Here is a 13,951-nt window from a genome sequence, read left to right as displayed (position 1 = left end):
ATTTTTATTCTTTCCCGTGTCTGCAGAACCAGCCAATTACATTGACTGACCTGATTTGAACTAAACACCCATTTCATGTCATTTATTCGACAGATTAATACTTCCCCATTTCTTCTTTTTATCACGATAACATACAGCTAAATAAAGTCCTTTATACATTGGTTTAGGAGTGCAACAGTTAATAGAACTAATCAATTTTATTTATCAATAATAATAATAGTAATAAGTGTAATAATAATAATAACAGTAATAACATAAATATTATTATTTATTTTGGGACAAACAAAGGTGTATATATATATATATATATATATATATATATATATATATATATATATATATATATATATATATATATATATATATATATATATATATATATACACATACATACATATATACATATGTATATGTATATATATATATATATATATATATATATATATATATATATATATATATATATATATATATATATATATATATATATATCCTCAAGTTCACAACTCATCACAACTCATCACTCATCACAACTTATCACATCACAACATCACAACATGCAGCAGATCTTGTGGTATTTTGTGATAGGAATTAAAATTGTTCCCTGTACATTTTTTAATGTAGAGAAAATATATTAAAAAAATCGTGCTACACAATTATTCAATTAAACCATCTAAAAGGTAATCGATGGGGTAATCACTATAAGAATGTTATCGGAAATTGAGAAACTGAAGTCCTAAATTGATCAACTGTAGTATGAGCTCATATTATATTTCAAAACCGAGGGCATATTCAGCAGCTGATATTTTACACACCGACGACAACGTGCCTTTGATCGAGGCTTGGTGTGCTAAACCGACGTTTAATGAGCCAATACATGAGCACAGATAAGATCACAATCAGCACCACAGCGATGACAACCCACAGCCACACCAAACTGCCACCAGTGGCCGAGGAGGTCACTGTGTGTGGGCTGATGCTCGCTGCGACGGACACGTCACTCTCCTTGATGCATTTAACTTCATCTTCAAGAACATAACCTTCTCCACAATAGCAAGTAAAACTCCCAAAACTATTGGCACAGGACTGATCGCACTGACTGCTGTCGCATTCATTGATGTCGACGCAAAAGTTGTCGCTTTCCACAAAGCCATCGGGACAGTGGCGGTCTCCTGTAGCGCGGTCGACGGTGATGGGACATTTTTCCGCTTGGCAGAGCAGTCTGCGTTGGCACCGGTGAGGGTCCTGGCTGTGGGGGATGTAGCCGTCAGAACAGGAACATGTGTAGCCTCCGTTCACGTCTCTGCACGTGTGTTCACAAGGACCGTCTGAACAGTGTTGGTTGGGATTTATTATTGTCACACTGCGCTCATCTGACACTTGTGGTGCATCGTTCCTGGGAGTCCTCAAAGCCGATGGGTTCTTGTGCGCAAAATGCCAGGGTCCCCATCGGGGACCCTGGCATTTTGCGCACAAGAACCCATCGGTTTTGTCCGAACACGGCCTCTCCGTCCACTTGTGATCATTTGAAACAGAAACACAAGATGCAGAGCAAACGCCAATGTTTTCTTTCCAGTTGCTTGAGGAGGGGGTGTAGGCACTGCCCCCCGGGCTGGCGGTCCACTCGTACCCCCTCAGTGGGAGGGACAGGTTGCTGCAGCGTCCCTGCGGTAACCGCAGCCCGATCCAGAAGTATCCAGTCGAACCGTCTTCAAGTAGTCTGTCAAAGACGCTCCTCTCTGACTGCTCGGACTCAAAAGACACCAGTTCGCCCTGAGAATCTTTGCACATTTCTCCAGCTTTGTCAAAATCCACGTCACTTTGGACAGCGACAGTGTTGCAATAATCCTCCTTGACGCCAACTGCTGCTCCCGGCTCCGGCAGAATAATAGCAATTGCCGTTATTATCAGGCAAAAGAATGACATTATATTCAACTGCTGTGTGCTCATGTTGGTGAGGTTTTAAATGGTCAGGAAGTCAGTAATCCAAGGATCGACGACGCCCTACAGTAGGTACAGCGGTGGTAAGGAAGGAAACAGTGGAGTAACTCAAATAGTACAGGATGTTTCTAAGAAAATGAAGGTGAACATGCCGCCCATGAATGTTATTTAATTGAATTCAGGAGAAAATATTTAAATTGCAGGTGCTTATCAGGCTAGACAAATACACCTATACAGCATATTATGACAGAGCAGAGTGAAGTTTGGATAAACAGCTTTCAATGTGTGTCCTGACTCACCAAGCACCGATCTGTGGTATGTTGTATGTGCACTGGCCTGCTGTACTTAGGGACCGTCGTAAAAGTGCAATATGGGCATTCTCAATTTGGAATAACTTTTAGTTTCTGAGCATGCAAGTGTAGAATCAAGTGTAATGAATGTCCTCCACCCACTCCCAACCTCAACCCCTGCAATATTTCACAATGAATAAATAACACTTGTTGTCAGCTGTATCGTTGTGGCTGGGATTTGCTTTTCAATTGCTGTAAACTATGAGTGAGCTCCAGTGTTGGCCAATAATTATTAACTTTAGACCATTATTCCTTAGACCAGTAACTAGTAGTGTAACTTATTACAAAGGCCAAAACAGTAATAATATACCAGTAATTAATCCAGGTGAGTACTTACAATGACCGTGATTTACAAAATATATTAAACCTATAATTTATGCTCCATAAAAGGGGGTTGTCACACAAAAAAAACTGATCTACAAGCTATCAACAGTGCAGTGTGTCACATTGTTAGCTTGTAGATCTGTTCTTTTTGAGCATACACCCTCTTGCGTATTCATGACATAACATTTACGTGCAAAAGTAATATAACTTGTACTGTAACTTTACTTATTACACTACTTATTACTCCGTATCAAGAGCAAAGTAATATTATTAGGTCAAGTTACAAGTAACTTACTTTTACTGAGTAACTTGGCCAACACATGTGAGAAATGGTGATACAATTCTGATGTTGATCATTTATATATTTATTTTAACTAGGGACCCCCCAGTCTGACAAGCACTTGGCATTATAGGAGTTGAGGCATTATATTTAGTTTGACTCGGTTCCACAGATAAATATTGTGAAAATAGCTGATCAAGCCCACAACGCCTCTTTCTCAGGTAATTTTTCACCATTTTGCCAATGTTTAGTTTTAGTTTGTTGATTACTTTTGACGCTGTAATAGTCTTTCTTTCTTTTTCTTTTTTCAAACTAAAAAGTCCTTAAATTGTCACTTTAGAAATGTGCCGATACCCTGTATACCAGGCCTGTCAAACTCGCGGCCCGCGGGCGTTTTGCGGCCCGCGGAAAGGTCCATAGCGGCCCGCGAAATACTTTGAAAAATAGTAAATTGACACTACATCTAACAGACATAAAGTCGCAGTTTGCATTGCTGTGCTGCCAAGCAGCTCGCCCCTCGCCCCTCCCCCACTCGCTGCTACTTGACTGAGTACCTCTGATCGCCCAGGCATTGTCTAACCAGCTGCGGAATGTTCTGGCTGATTGGCTCGTTAACAGTCTATTCAACTAGTCTCTTTGATCGTCACACAGGAGTCAGCCCAGCACGGACATGTACACACACTCTCTCTCTCTCTCTCTCTCTCTCTCTCTCTCTCTCTCTCTCTCTCTCTCTCTCTCTGTCTGTCTGTCTGTCTGTCTGTCTGTCTGTCTGTCTGTCTGTCTGTCTGTCTGTCTGTCTGTCTGTCTGTCTCACACACACACACACACACACACACACACACACACACACACACACACACACACACACACACACACACACAAACGTAGTGCAGTGTTATGAAAATAACTGCTCCCTGACATTAAGTTTGTTAAAGCAAAGAGATGTCAGGTGTCTGGGAGCAGCAAGTGATTTAGATGAAATTTCATGCTGGCTACACCATGTAAATTTGCCATTTTTGAAAATATAATAATGGTAATAGGTAGTTAGAAGCATTAATCATATATGTGTTAAAAACGTATAAATGTATCAAAGCTGCTTCTTTTATTTCTCAGGAGCTTGCCCAGTGAAATCCTCAGTATTAATTGAACTCAGAGCGTATTTAACATTCAATCTGGGAAAGCATCTGTGTCATTTTAAGATTTATTTGGCTATTCAAAAATAGCAGATATACAAGCTCATAGTGCGGCACTGAGTGCCACACTATATGAGCTTGTAGATCTGCTATTTTTGTAAATGTAAATAATTAAAGTAGCTAATCTTCATAAAACATGTTTTTAAAGTGATATACTGTAGTTATAGCAGTGACTGAGATGTAGTGGAGTAGAAAGTTCTGGAAATTGGAAATACTCTAGTAAAGTAAAACTACGTCAAATCTTTACTTAGGTACAGTACTTGAGTAAATGTAATTAGTTACTTTACACCACTGTTCTATAAATGTAATTATTTAACCACCCACACACATTACCAGGTATTGTTTAACTTCAAATTATTCTACTTAAAATGGTTTATAATAATAAATGTAATAATAATAATAATAATTATTATTATTATTATTATTGTTACAAATTGCATTGTTTGTTTTCTGAGACAAGACAACAGATTGAAAAACAATGCTGTATAACTGAATGCGTGTGAGCGCGCATGTGCGTCCGCAACTGGTTCCTGCCCACCTTCCAAGTCACCATTTGACCAATCTTGCCCGGACACCAAAATGAGTTCGACACCCCTGCTGTATACACTTATAATGTATGTTGGTTGGTTTACTGTTGAGTGAGAAAGCAAATCCCAAATTCATTTGCCCCCCTGGGCACTTTTAGGACGGCCCCTAAGCAAGCGTCAGTGAGCCCAGACGGACAGACACTGGAAGCTAATGACTGCACTCAACCATTAGGCTTGTCACCATCATGATGTTTTGGTTGATGATTGTTGTACAAATAATTTAGATTAATTATTTAATTGTTTTTTTTATATAAATATATAAAATACGTATACATCTACTTCACTTTTCTGTTTGCTCTTTGAGCCTTTTTTTAATAAAACAAGTTTACATGGCAGATAACTTAAATATACGGTATGTACACAGAAGTGACTGAACAATGACTGGTGCAAATAATCAATACAATATGCTATGGCCAAAACAGACCTGTATAATAATTTTATACTTTCAAAACATCTACATAAATTCAATAAATATAATAATATAATACTGACAAAGCAGAACTACAAGCTCACAACATTGTGTTTCACTTTATAAGATTGTAGTATTGTTATTTCTACTATTTTCAACAGATTAATTTATACGGATGAATAGAATGCATAGGGCAATTATGCAAAATAATTATCTGAAATAATCTTGATCAGGAAATTGTGACAGATCTATCAACCGTAATGATTTCACACCTAATAAAGCAAGAGGAAAATGTTCCCCATTTTCCTCTCTAAAATAACACTATTATGTTTGATGTTATGTACATAGATTATATTTAATGATGTTAAAATGCATGTTTAGCAGGTGAATATCAAACAAATGTAAAAAAGTACTTTGTTTTAGAGAGAGAGAGAGAGAGAGAGAGAGAGAGAGAGAGAGAGAGAGAGAGAGAGAGAGAGAGAGAGAGAGAGAGAGAGAGAGAGAGAGGATTTCTCACTACATACTTTGTCCTAACCGTAGATGTTTAATGAGTTACATCATATTTAAGTTGCATGTTCATTCAAATTAGTCAAATATAATGTATCATATGCACATGATTTTACAGAACAATAATACAGGATTAAAAGTAACTTAATTAAATAGCCCTATGTTATGGAAATATATAGAGCAGTTTTTATTGAAATATATTTTGGTAGGCAACAGCACTATTTTGTGTCTTTACTTTTATCAAAAACACACAAAATATTAATAATAATACATATACATATACATATACATAATCGCTGATAAATAACACACATAGCTGACCACCTGAGGAAAACCTTTGATACACATTTATTCATTTGAGGGGAAAAGACAAAGCAAAACAATATTCATGTACAGCAAGACAATAGCATTACTATACTACTGATATATGGACTGGCACAGCAACTCAAATTACATTTTATTTTGAATGTCAATGCATTGCATGACATTTAGACATTTTCAGATTTGTAAAAAAAAAAGGTAAATGGTAAACACATTGTGAGCTTGTAGATCGCCCATTTTCACTGTTTTTCAAAAAAATATAATGTTCATTCATAATGTTTTTGTATTTTTATATTTTTTTGTCCCTGGGTCCCTTCCTATATGTAATGGAGTCAAAACAATGTTTGTCTTTCACATGTAGTGAAAGTCATAAGCTACAAAAGAACAAATAAAAGAAAACTGAAGTACAGTAGGCTACTCAAGTAAATGTACTTGGTTACTTTCCACCACTCTCCCTATCACATCCAGTTATGGGAGAAAAAAAAATCTGCAGCACAAATAAAGGAATAAAATCCAACCACTACGCTTCAGATTCCAGAGGTGATGCAGGCGGGTCATCTGTCAACACTGACTCATATAACTTTTCTAAATGTGGTTCAAATCCGGAGGAGACCCAACAGTACCCATCGGCAGTGACAGTTTTCTTCACTTCCCTTTGGGACCGACTGCATCTAAAAATAACAATCGCCACGGTCACCATGACTAACAGCAACAGAGGAATAACTGAGCCGATGATACAAATCAGCATCCTCGAGTTGAACGGCTTGCTGACGCGCACGTTCCTTCCAAAGGAGACATTATTTGGCGGGTCGGCGATGCTTGTGCTCACAGAGTGCAGGACCGGCACGTCGGTGGGAAAAGTCTGGTTTGGGTTCTGGCTCTGGACAGTGGGAATGGTCGACGGCTCGGCCGTCCGCAGCATTTCCACGCGTTCGTTGGGCGGCGAAGTAGCGCCCACATCTGTCCAGTCCCAAGCGCAAGAGATCCCATCGTTACCTACGTGAGAGTTTTCTGGACACGCACACGTGAAGCTACCTATGGTGTTGGTGCATCTGAACTCACAGCGGCCGGAGAGGCATTCGTCTACGTCCACGCACAAGCGGCCGTCCTCGGACGCGACGAAGCCGACGTCGCAGTGGCAAGAGAACGATCCCAGCGAGTTTAGACACTTCTGATCGCATCTCGATTCGGCGCACTCGTCCACGTCCTGGCATTTGCCGTCGACCATCTTGTAACCTTCGTTGCAGTCACAGGTGTAACTGCCTTGCACGTTGACGCACGCGTGATCCGCACAGACCAGCGTCTGACATTCGTCTATATCCGAGCAGTTCTGTAGGTTCGCATCGAGTTTGAATCCCACGGGACACGTGCAGGTGAAACCCGAGTCCCCCATGATGCACTGGTGTTGACACGCGGCCTGGCGACAGTAGTCTTTTGGGCTACAAGAGGCCTGGTCCTGGCTCAGTTCGTAGCCGTCTTTACACGCACACAGCACCCCGTCTGCAGCCTCCAGGCATAAGTGTTCACACCCACCGTTGTTGAAGGCACAGTTTTCCTTTCCCGACGCACAGAGGGGACCAGCAGAACTCCATCCATAGGAATCGTCCACTGCCCTGCACATAGAAAAATGTTCCTGGTCGTCGCCGCACGAAACCTCGGCATACGTTCCCAGTGGCAACGACTTCATGTCATTTCGCAGTGGCTTGGATGAAAAGGGTGCCGTGTAATTTATCTGCCCTGGACCCATGAGCGCCAGAGGCTTGCACATGCCTTTGAAATAAAACTTGCATGCGTAAAAAGCCGTCTTTTTGCACTGCCCGTCCACCCATTTCAGGTGATTCTGGCCCGACGAAAAGTAACGAATCTGGGCGCATCGCTCCTCCGTACACGTGCTGATCTGCGGCTGACCTGCGGCCCAGTTGGAATACTGGGCATCTTCCGTTGACGACAGCCACTCGAAACCCTTGAGAGCCCTCTCTGGTAACACACACTGCCCTCGGCGCAGTTTCAACCCGATCCAAAACGGAGCTGACTTTTCTCTACGTCTCCCAACCAGAGGGAGAAGTAATTCAAGCACTCTCTCTTCCTGTCTGTCGGTGACGGTCATCAGATATCCTCCATTGTCGACACAGTTCGCATGAGCCCTATCAAAGTTCACCTTGTTCATGTGCAGCGTGTAGCAGGCCTCTGAGGTACACAGCGCTCGCTCAAAGTCAGCTGCTCCAGATAAACCACAGACGGTGACGAGATGTAATAGAAGAATCCACAGCATCATTCCCACATACTTCAAATCAAGCATCTAGTCGATAGGTAGGCCTACTTGCACTGTACCCAGAGGATCCTCCTTAAGTGGCATCAACGCTAAACCTGACAAACATTGCCCGTCGGCTGCCAAAACGCGAGTGGTGTGAGTTTGACTGGGACATTCAGGGCCCTGTATCCTGTTTGCACCGTAAACTGACGGGAAACAATGTTTAGCAGCAGCTATGGGGTACTTTTCACCTCCCACCAGCTTCCCCAGTTCCGGTGCATGAACACAACACAATAGCATTGCTCCTCAGTGTTTTGACTTGTTTTCCAGATGTCTCCGGTCAGGGCAGCCTCGTCTGATGTGAGGGCCCAGTCCAGTGAGTTTCCAGCACTTGAAGTACACTAGGATTAATTATGTTCTACGGTAGAGGTTTTCAAATGGTGAGTTGAGGCACACTGGTGTGTGGTGAGACAAGATCACGTGTCTCTTGGGATTTTGCAATATACTTATTATTATTGTAATATACTGTGGCTATATACAGCTACAAACAGTTTAATTGCCTATATCAGTGCTCATTTCCCAATACAGATGCAAATTATATACCCTACAAATATTTAACAACTTTCTACCTTATTTTCGTGTACCGGTATCATTATAAGTGATAAAAAAACAAGTCATTATAGGTGATAAAAAAAAACATTATTATCATTATGTTTTTCTTTACAAAAAAATCCCCCCCAAAAAAAATATATATTATGAAGATAGCGATGTGAAGCTTGTAGATGTGCTATTTTCGCTATAAATACAGGCGTGACTTGAGATTTTGATTTGCACATTGGTGTGCCGGACACAAAAGGTTTTATGTCTGACTCCCCTTTATGTCATCCCCCTCTCTTTCTGTGTGAAGATATAGCCTACATAGGCTACCCTTCCATTTGCACTTTGTACACGTGTGTGTGTGTGTGTGTGTGTGTGTGTGTGTGTGTGTGTGTGTGTGTGTGTGTGTGTGTGTGTGTGTGTGTGTGTGTGCACACACGTGCGTGCGTGCGTGCGTGCGTGTTTGTGTGTTGTCAGGAGAGCCACTGTGAGTTTCTCAGTATTGGTAGAGTTTCAGCAGACAGTGGCATGTGTGTGTGTTCCTGTCAGACAAACAGAGCGCTTCCTGTGTTTGTCTAGAGGAAGTGCCTCAGCCTCAATCACAGGAAATGAACTAACCCCACAGCCCACTGGCCAGGCCAGATAAGCACAGCATTATAAAACCTACTTCAAAGCAGCTCCCAGATTCTCATTCTTGTTGAACTCACCACGTATCTCGTGTTTAATCGACCACAGAGAGCTATTCTACACAGTCAACTCTTAAATTAACTCTGACTCTCATGGCTCCATTGTTGCATTTTCAAAGTTAATCGCTTTACTGTAAGCCTGACACCCTCATATGACGGCCACACATAGCAACGTGGAGTGAGCTTGTAGATCAGCTATTTTCACTGCACAACACCACCCTACGATGTGTATAAATGAAGCATTTATGTTGCCTGTAACAACATGCCAAAAATTGGGACACCAATGCTAATGTGATTCTATTCTATTCTATTCTATTCTATTCTATTCTATTCTATTCTATTCTATTCTATTCTATTTATCTTGTATTGTCAAGTGAAAGCTAGCAGCCACACTTAAAAAACTGTCTGAATCAAATGTTTTCACTTTTACACATGGAGAGGATTATGCCCGTTCGAACAAACACCAAATAGCATAAAGCTTTCTAGACCCCTGAGAAGCCTGTTATGAAAGACCATCAGAACATCCTGTGGTAGGGTGCTATAATGGCTGGATAAACAGCTTTGAAAAAGGTCACAGTTTGATATATTGTCACTGTCGGGTGGAAACGGTGTATGTCCAAAACTGAACGGAAAAGGAAAACTCATAACCTGCAAGTATTGAGGGGTTTAAGTGGTTAAACGTCTGAAAAGGCACATTAACACAAATATTAATAGAAAAGATAATGTGTAAACACAATTTTGCAGTGGTACAGCATGTGTAATGGGGGTCCCTGCTTCATCATCAGTCCCTCAGCTAATGGGTCCTTGGCCTGAACAACCTTGAAGACCCCTGTTCTAAAGTCATTATCTTTAAGGCTGTTCCTCTCTAAGCGGTGAGCCAGTGCAAACGTTTTTCAGGAAAGGAGGAGTCGTGGATAGAATCAGATGAACTTGTAACCCAGTGCTGCTAATCAGTCTAGCACAGTGGTTCACAACCTTTTCAGGCCGCGACCCCCCAAGATAATCATATTTGAGCTGTGGACCCCCCCCCCCACCCTGATTCCGCAAATACATATTGTGAAAATAGCAGATCTACAAGCTCACAACGCCTTGCAATGCGAGGCGTTGTGAGCTTGTAGATCGGCAATTTTCACGATTTTTGCCGCTTTCTTATATTATTTGACAATTTGGCCAATGTTTCACCAGTTTTTATAATATAGTTTGTTGATTACATTTGATGCAGTATTGCAATATATTTTTTTAAGGTATTACAAAGTTCTTAAACGTCCTTAAATTGTCACTTCACTGTCATCTGGGGACCCCCCAAAAAAATCATGTGGGGACCCCCCTGGGGTTCCCGACCCACGGGTTGAGAACCACTGGTCTGGCACACTAAGCATGCAATGCTAAACCTACACCGACCGTTCTGAACACGGTGCTTTTCAAAATAGGGGCCAGGGGTAGAAACTGGAAATGGGAGGGAAGTACAGAATAAAATAAATCAATGATATGCTCAAAATACAGACATGTTGGACGTGGTTAAACTGTCATAATAAACTATAGATGTGTGTGCGTGCGTGTGTGTGTATATCTTAGATCACATGTAGGCCTATTTGACGGTGCAGAATCATAACTGCCTTGATGCACGTAACATTAATGAGCATCAACGAGTCCGTTGGGACTACAGAGCTAATGACAGGATGTGACGCGCACGCACACACACACACACACACACACACACACACACACACACACACACACACACACACACACACACACACACACACACACACACACACACACACACACACACACACACACACACACACACACACACACGTACACTTTCTTTCTTTCATTCTTACTTTTTGTGTGTTTTAACTTGGTTTCACATCAATTATTTGGTTTATAAACATGTAATGAGTAGTAATCGTTCATCAAACTTTATTTGGCATTAGTAAATAAAAAAATACATTTTTACAGAGTAATAACATTTTATACAGGTTAGCAATATTCCACTTCAGTGATGCTTGCGCAATAGGCTACTCATGGTGAAGCCACCCTTGAGTGTAATATTGTGATTATACAACAGTTACCATCAAAATAAAATATATAAAAATATGCTCATATTGTGGGGTATTTTGGGGCATTTGTTCAATTTCATTGTATCTTAGTCGATAATCTTTTTTAGTATGTTTTAGCTTTTTTAAGCAGATTTAGTTATTACATCTTTAAACTTCCCATGAAAACTGCTAGCCTCTGCTCTGAGGAGTGAGGTCTGATCAGCACAGCTAAACATATTTTGATTAGTTTAATTTGAGAACGGCTAGGTGTGCTGTCAGGCTCGTTTGAGCAAACCAATCCGATTGCTTGGTTGTAACTACCCGCCGCGCCGTTGTATAATGCATGGATATGAATACATCGTGTGGATTGACATTTGGACACTCTGGTGTGACTTGGACACAAAATGTCTGAAATCCAATGATCCTGCAATTCCCAAGCTGTGGGTCGGAGCCCACTGGCGGGCCATGAGGATACTGCAAGTGGGTCTCCAAATCATCGGCAAAAGCAAACTATTTGAATTAATTGAATGATAAAATAACATTGATAAAAATAAAAATAAAAAAGTCACAGTATTTTTTCTTTAAAAATGAGTTTTCATTTCATTATTTTCTTTTCACGGAAACCCTCCGTGATTAGCAACCATCAGGGGATTGACCATACTGGAGATAAATATTCTGTGACTACTTAAAAAGGTTAGAAAAATCGAAAAAACCCTGGCAGAAGCTAAAATACTTATGCATAGTACCTGGCAGTGAGTACTTTTACTTGAATACTGTACTTAAGTAGGCCTAACCTTTTTTCCCCTGTACTTTACTTGGATATTTGTATTTTTGGATACTTGGGACCTTCACTCCACTACATTTCAAAGACAAATATTGTACTCAACTACTACGAAGGGAAAAAGTATAGTAATAAGTTATAAGAACAAACCACCTCAGCCCTATTTCAAATATAGCAAAAATAGCACATCTACACACTCACAACATGTTTGCTTGTAGATCTGTTATTTTGACTATTACGTTTGTCGAAAATCTTCAAAATCTGGAGAACATTTTAAGATTTTGATACAGCATTGATATTAAAAATACAATGTACTTTGTATTTTGTACTTTTGAATATTACGTTTTTTTTTAAAGCATGCACTCCAGTACTTAAAATCAAGTGCCTATCTATTTTGACTCTAGTATTGGGGTTGAGTACTTAGTAGAACAAACACAAACTTTCCCGAATCATTGCTGTCAGGTGGAAACATTGTGAAACTGTCCCTTTCTTATTGTTATTTAAAAAATAATAATTTTAAAATATTGAAAATGGCTGATCTACAAGCTCATAACGCATTGCATCACGGCACGCTGTGAGCTTGTGGATCTGCTATTTTTGCTACTTTTGTGTGACACTTTTTTATGATGAAGTAGGGCATTATTTCACACAAAAAAAAAAAAAACATAAACAGTTGAAATATGGAGATACAAGGTTTCTGCCCGACACCAACCAAATGTTTTGTTACATATTTGTGTTTGACAGCCAGTACTGTAGCTTAACAGTAGTCGTTCTCAAAGTGGAGTCTGGGGACCCCCAGGGGTCCTTGAGGGGGTTCCAGGCAGTCCCCAGCTAAATGAGGAACAGTTTAACCCATTAAAACCAGGAAAGCATCTGTGTCATTTTAGATTTTAACTATATATATAGCAACATACGTTTACTCTTAGGATTTAGAGCAGTGGTTTAGAACAGTAGTTCTCAAAAATAGCAGATATACAAGCTCACAGTGCATCACTTCGTGCCGCACTGTGAGCTTCATGTACATATTTTATCTTTTAATTTTTTTGAAAAATGTTGAAAGAACAAAAAATGTTCTCTTCTGGGGGTCCCTGGCACAAAACATTTTCAGATGAGGGGGTCAGCGGGCAAATACATATCATTGGGGGTAGGCATGCAATGCTCATTTGGTATGTTCTTGCACTCTATTTCAATGACGTGACGCGCACGTCGCTTAACACCTACACTGCAAGTCACACAATGGACAATTGAGGGTGGATTCAGACTGGGTCCGTTTGATTCAAACCGTTCCCGAGAACGATTGGCTTCTCCCAGCTGGCCAGCATTCACACTGGCCAAAATTCTTCCGTACTCGAGACCATTTCATTTAGCAGTAATGGTAAATATGTGCCTCATGGGGGCGCTGTGGACTATGGGGCTTTGGGAGAGAGAATGTCATTCACAGAAGAAAAGTCACTCTAGAGTGAATAATAAAGTTTGACTGTGTTCCTGACGTTGTCTTGAGTTATAATAACAACTTATCAACAATACACAACCAAAGCAGTGTGTGCACTGGTCTTTGAAACCTCGAAATGTAACGTTGTCTCGTTAATATGATATTGGCGTCACGGACGCATCCTTGGTATTTTAGCAGTGACGTCACAGACTAATCCTTAGTATATTTATCCTTATATACGCGTTCGCTA

The 13,951-nt window shown here is 40.5% G+C and overlaps 1 protein-coding gene across 1 annotated transcript; it reads right to left on the bottom strand.

Moving 5' to 3' along the window:
• Nucleotides 1-5,923: 5,923 nt before the first annotated feature.
• LOC308075177 (complement component C1q receptor-like) lies at nucleotides 5,924-8,334 on the bottom strand. Its single transcript, XM_080414850.1, has one exon. The coding sequence runs from the start codon at nucleotides 8,209-8,211 to the stop codon at nucleotides 6,433-6,435; it is 1,779 nt and encodes a 592-aa protein (XP_080270976.1). The 5' UTR covers nucleotides 8,212-8,334; the 3' UTR covers nucleotides 5,924-6,432.
• Nucleotides 8,335-13,951: the final 5,617 nt, after the last annotated feature.

Source organism: Gymnoscopelus braueri (assembly GCF_963280865.1).
Source record: "Gymnoscopelus braueri genome assembly, chromosome: 19".
Lineage (NCBI taxonomy): Eukaryota > Metazoa > Chordata > Actinopteri > Myctophiformes > Myctophidae > Gymnoscopelus > Gymnoscopelus braueri.
This window is presented reverse-complemented; position numbering and strand designations above follow the sequence as displayed.

Excerpts from the sequence above, each read along its gene's own strand:
- LOC308075177 (XM_080414850.1), bottom strand. The coding sequence starts at position 8,211 with ATGCTTGATTTGAAGTATGTGGGAATGATGCTGTGGATTCTTCTATTA.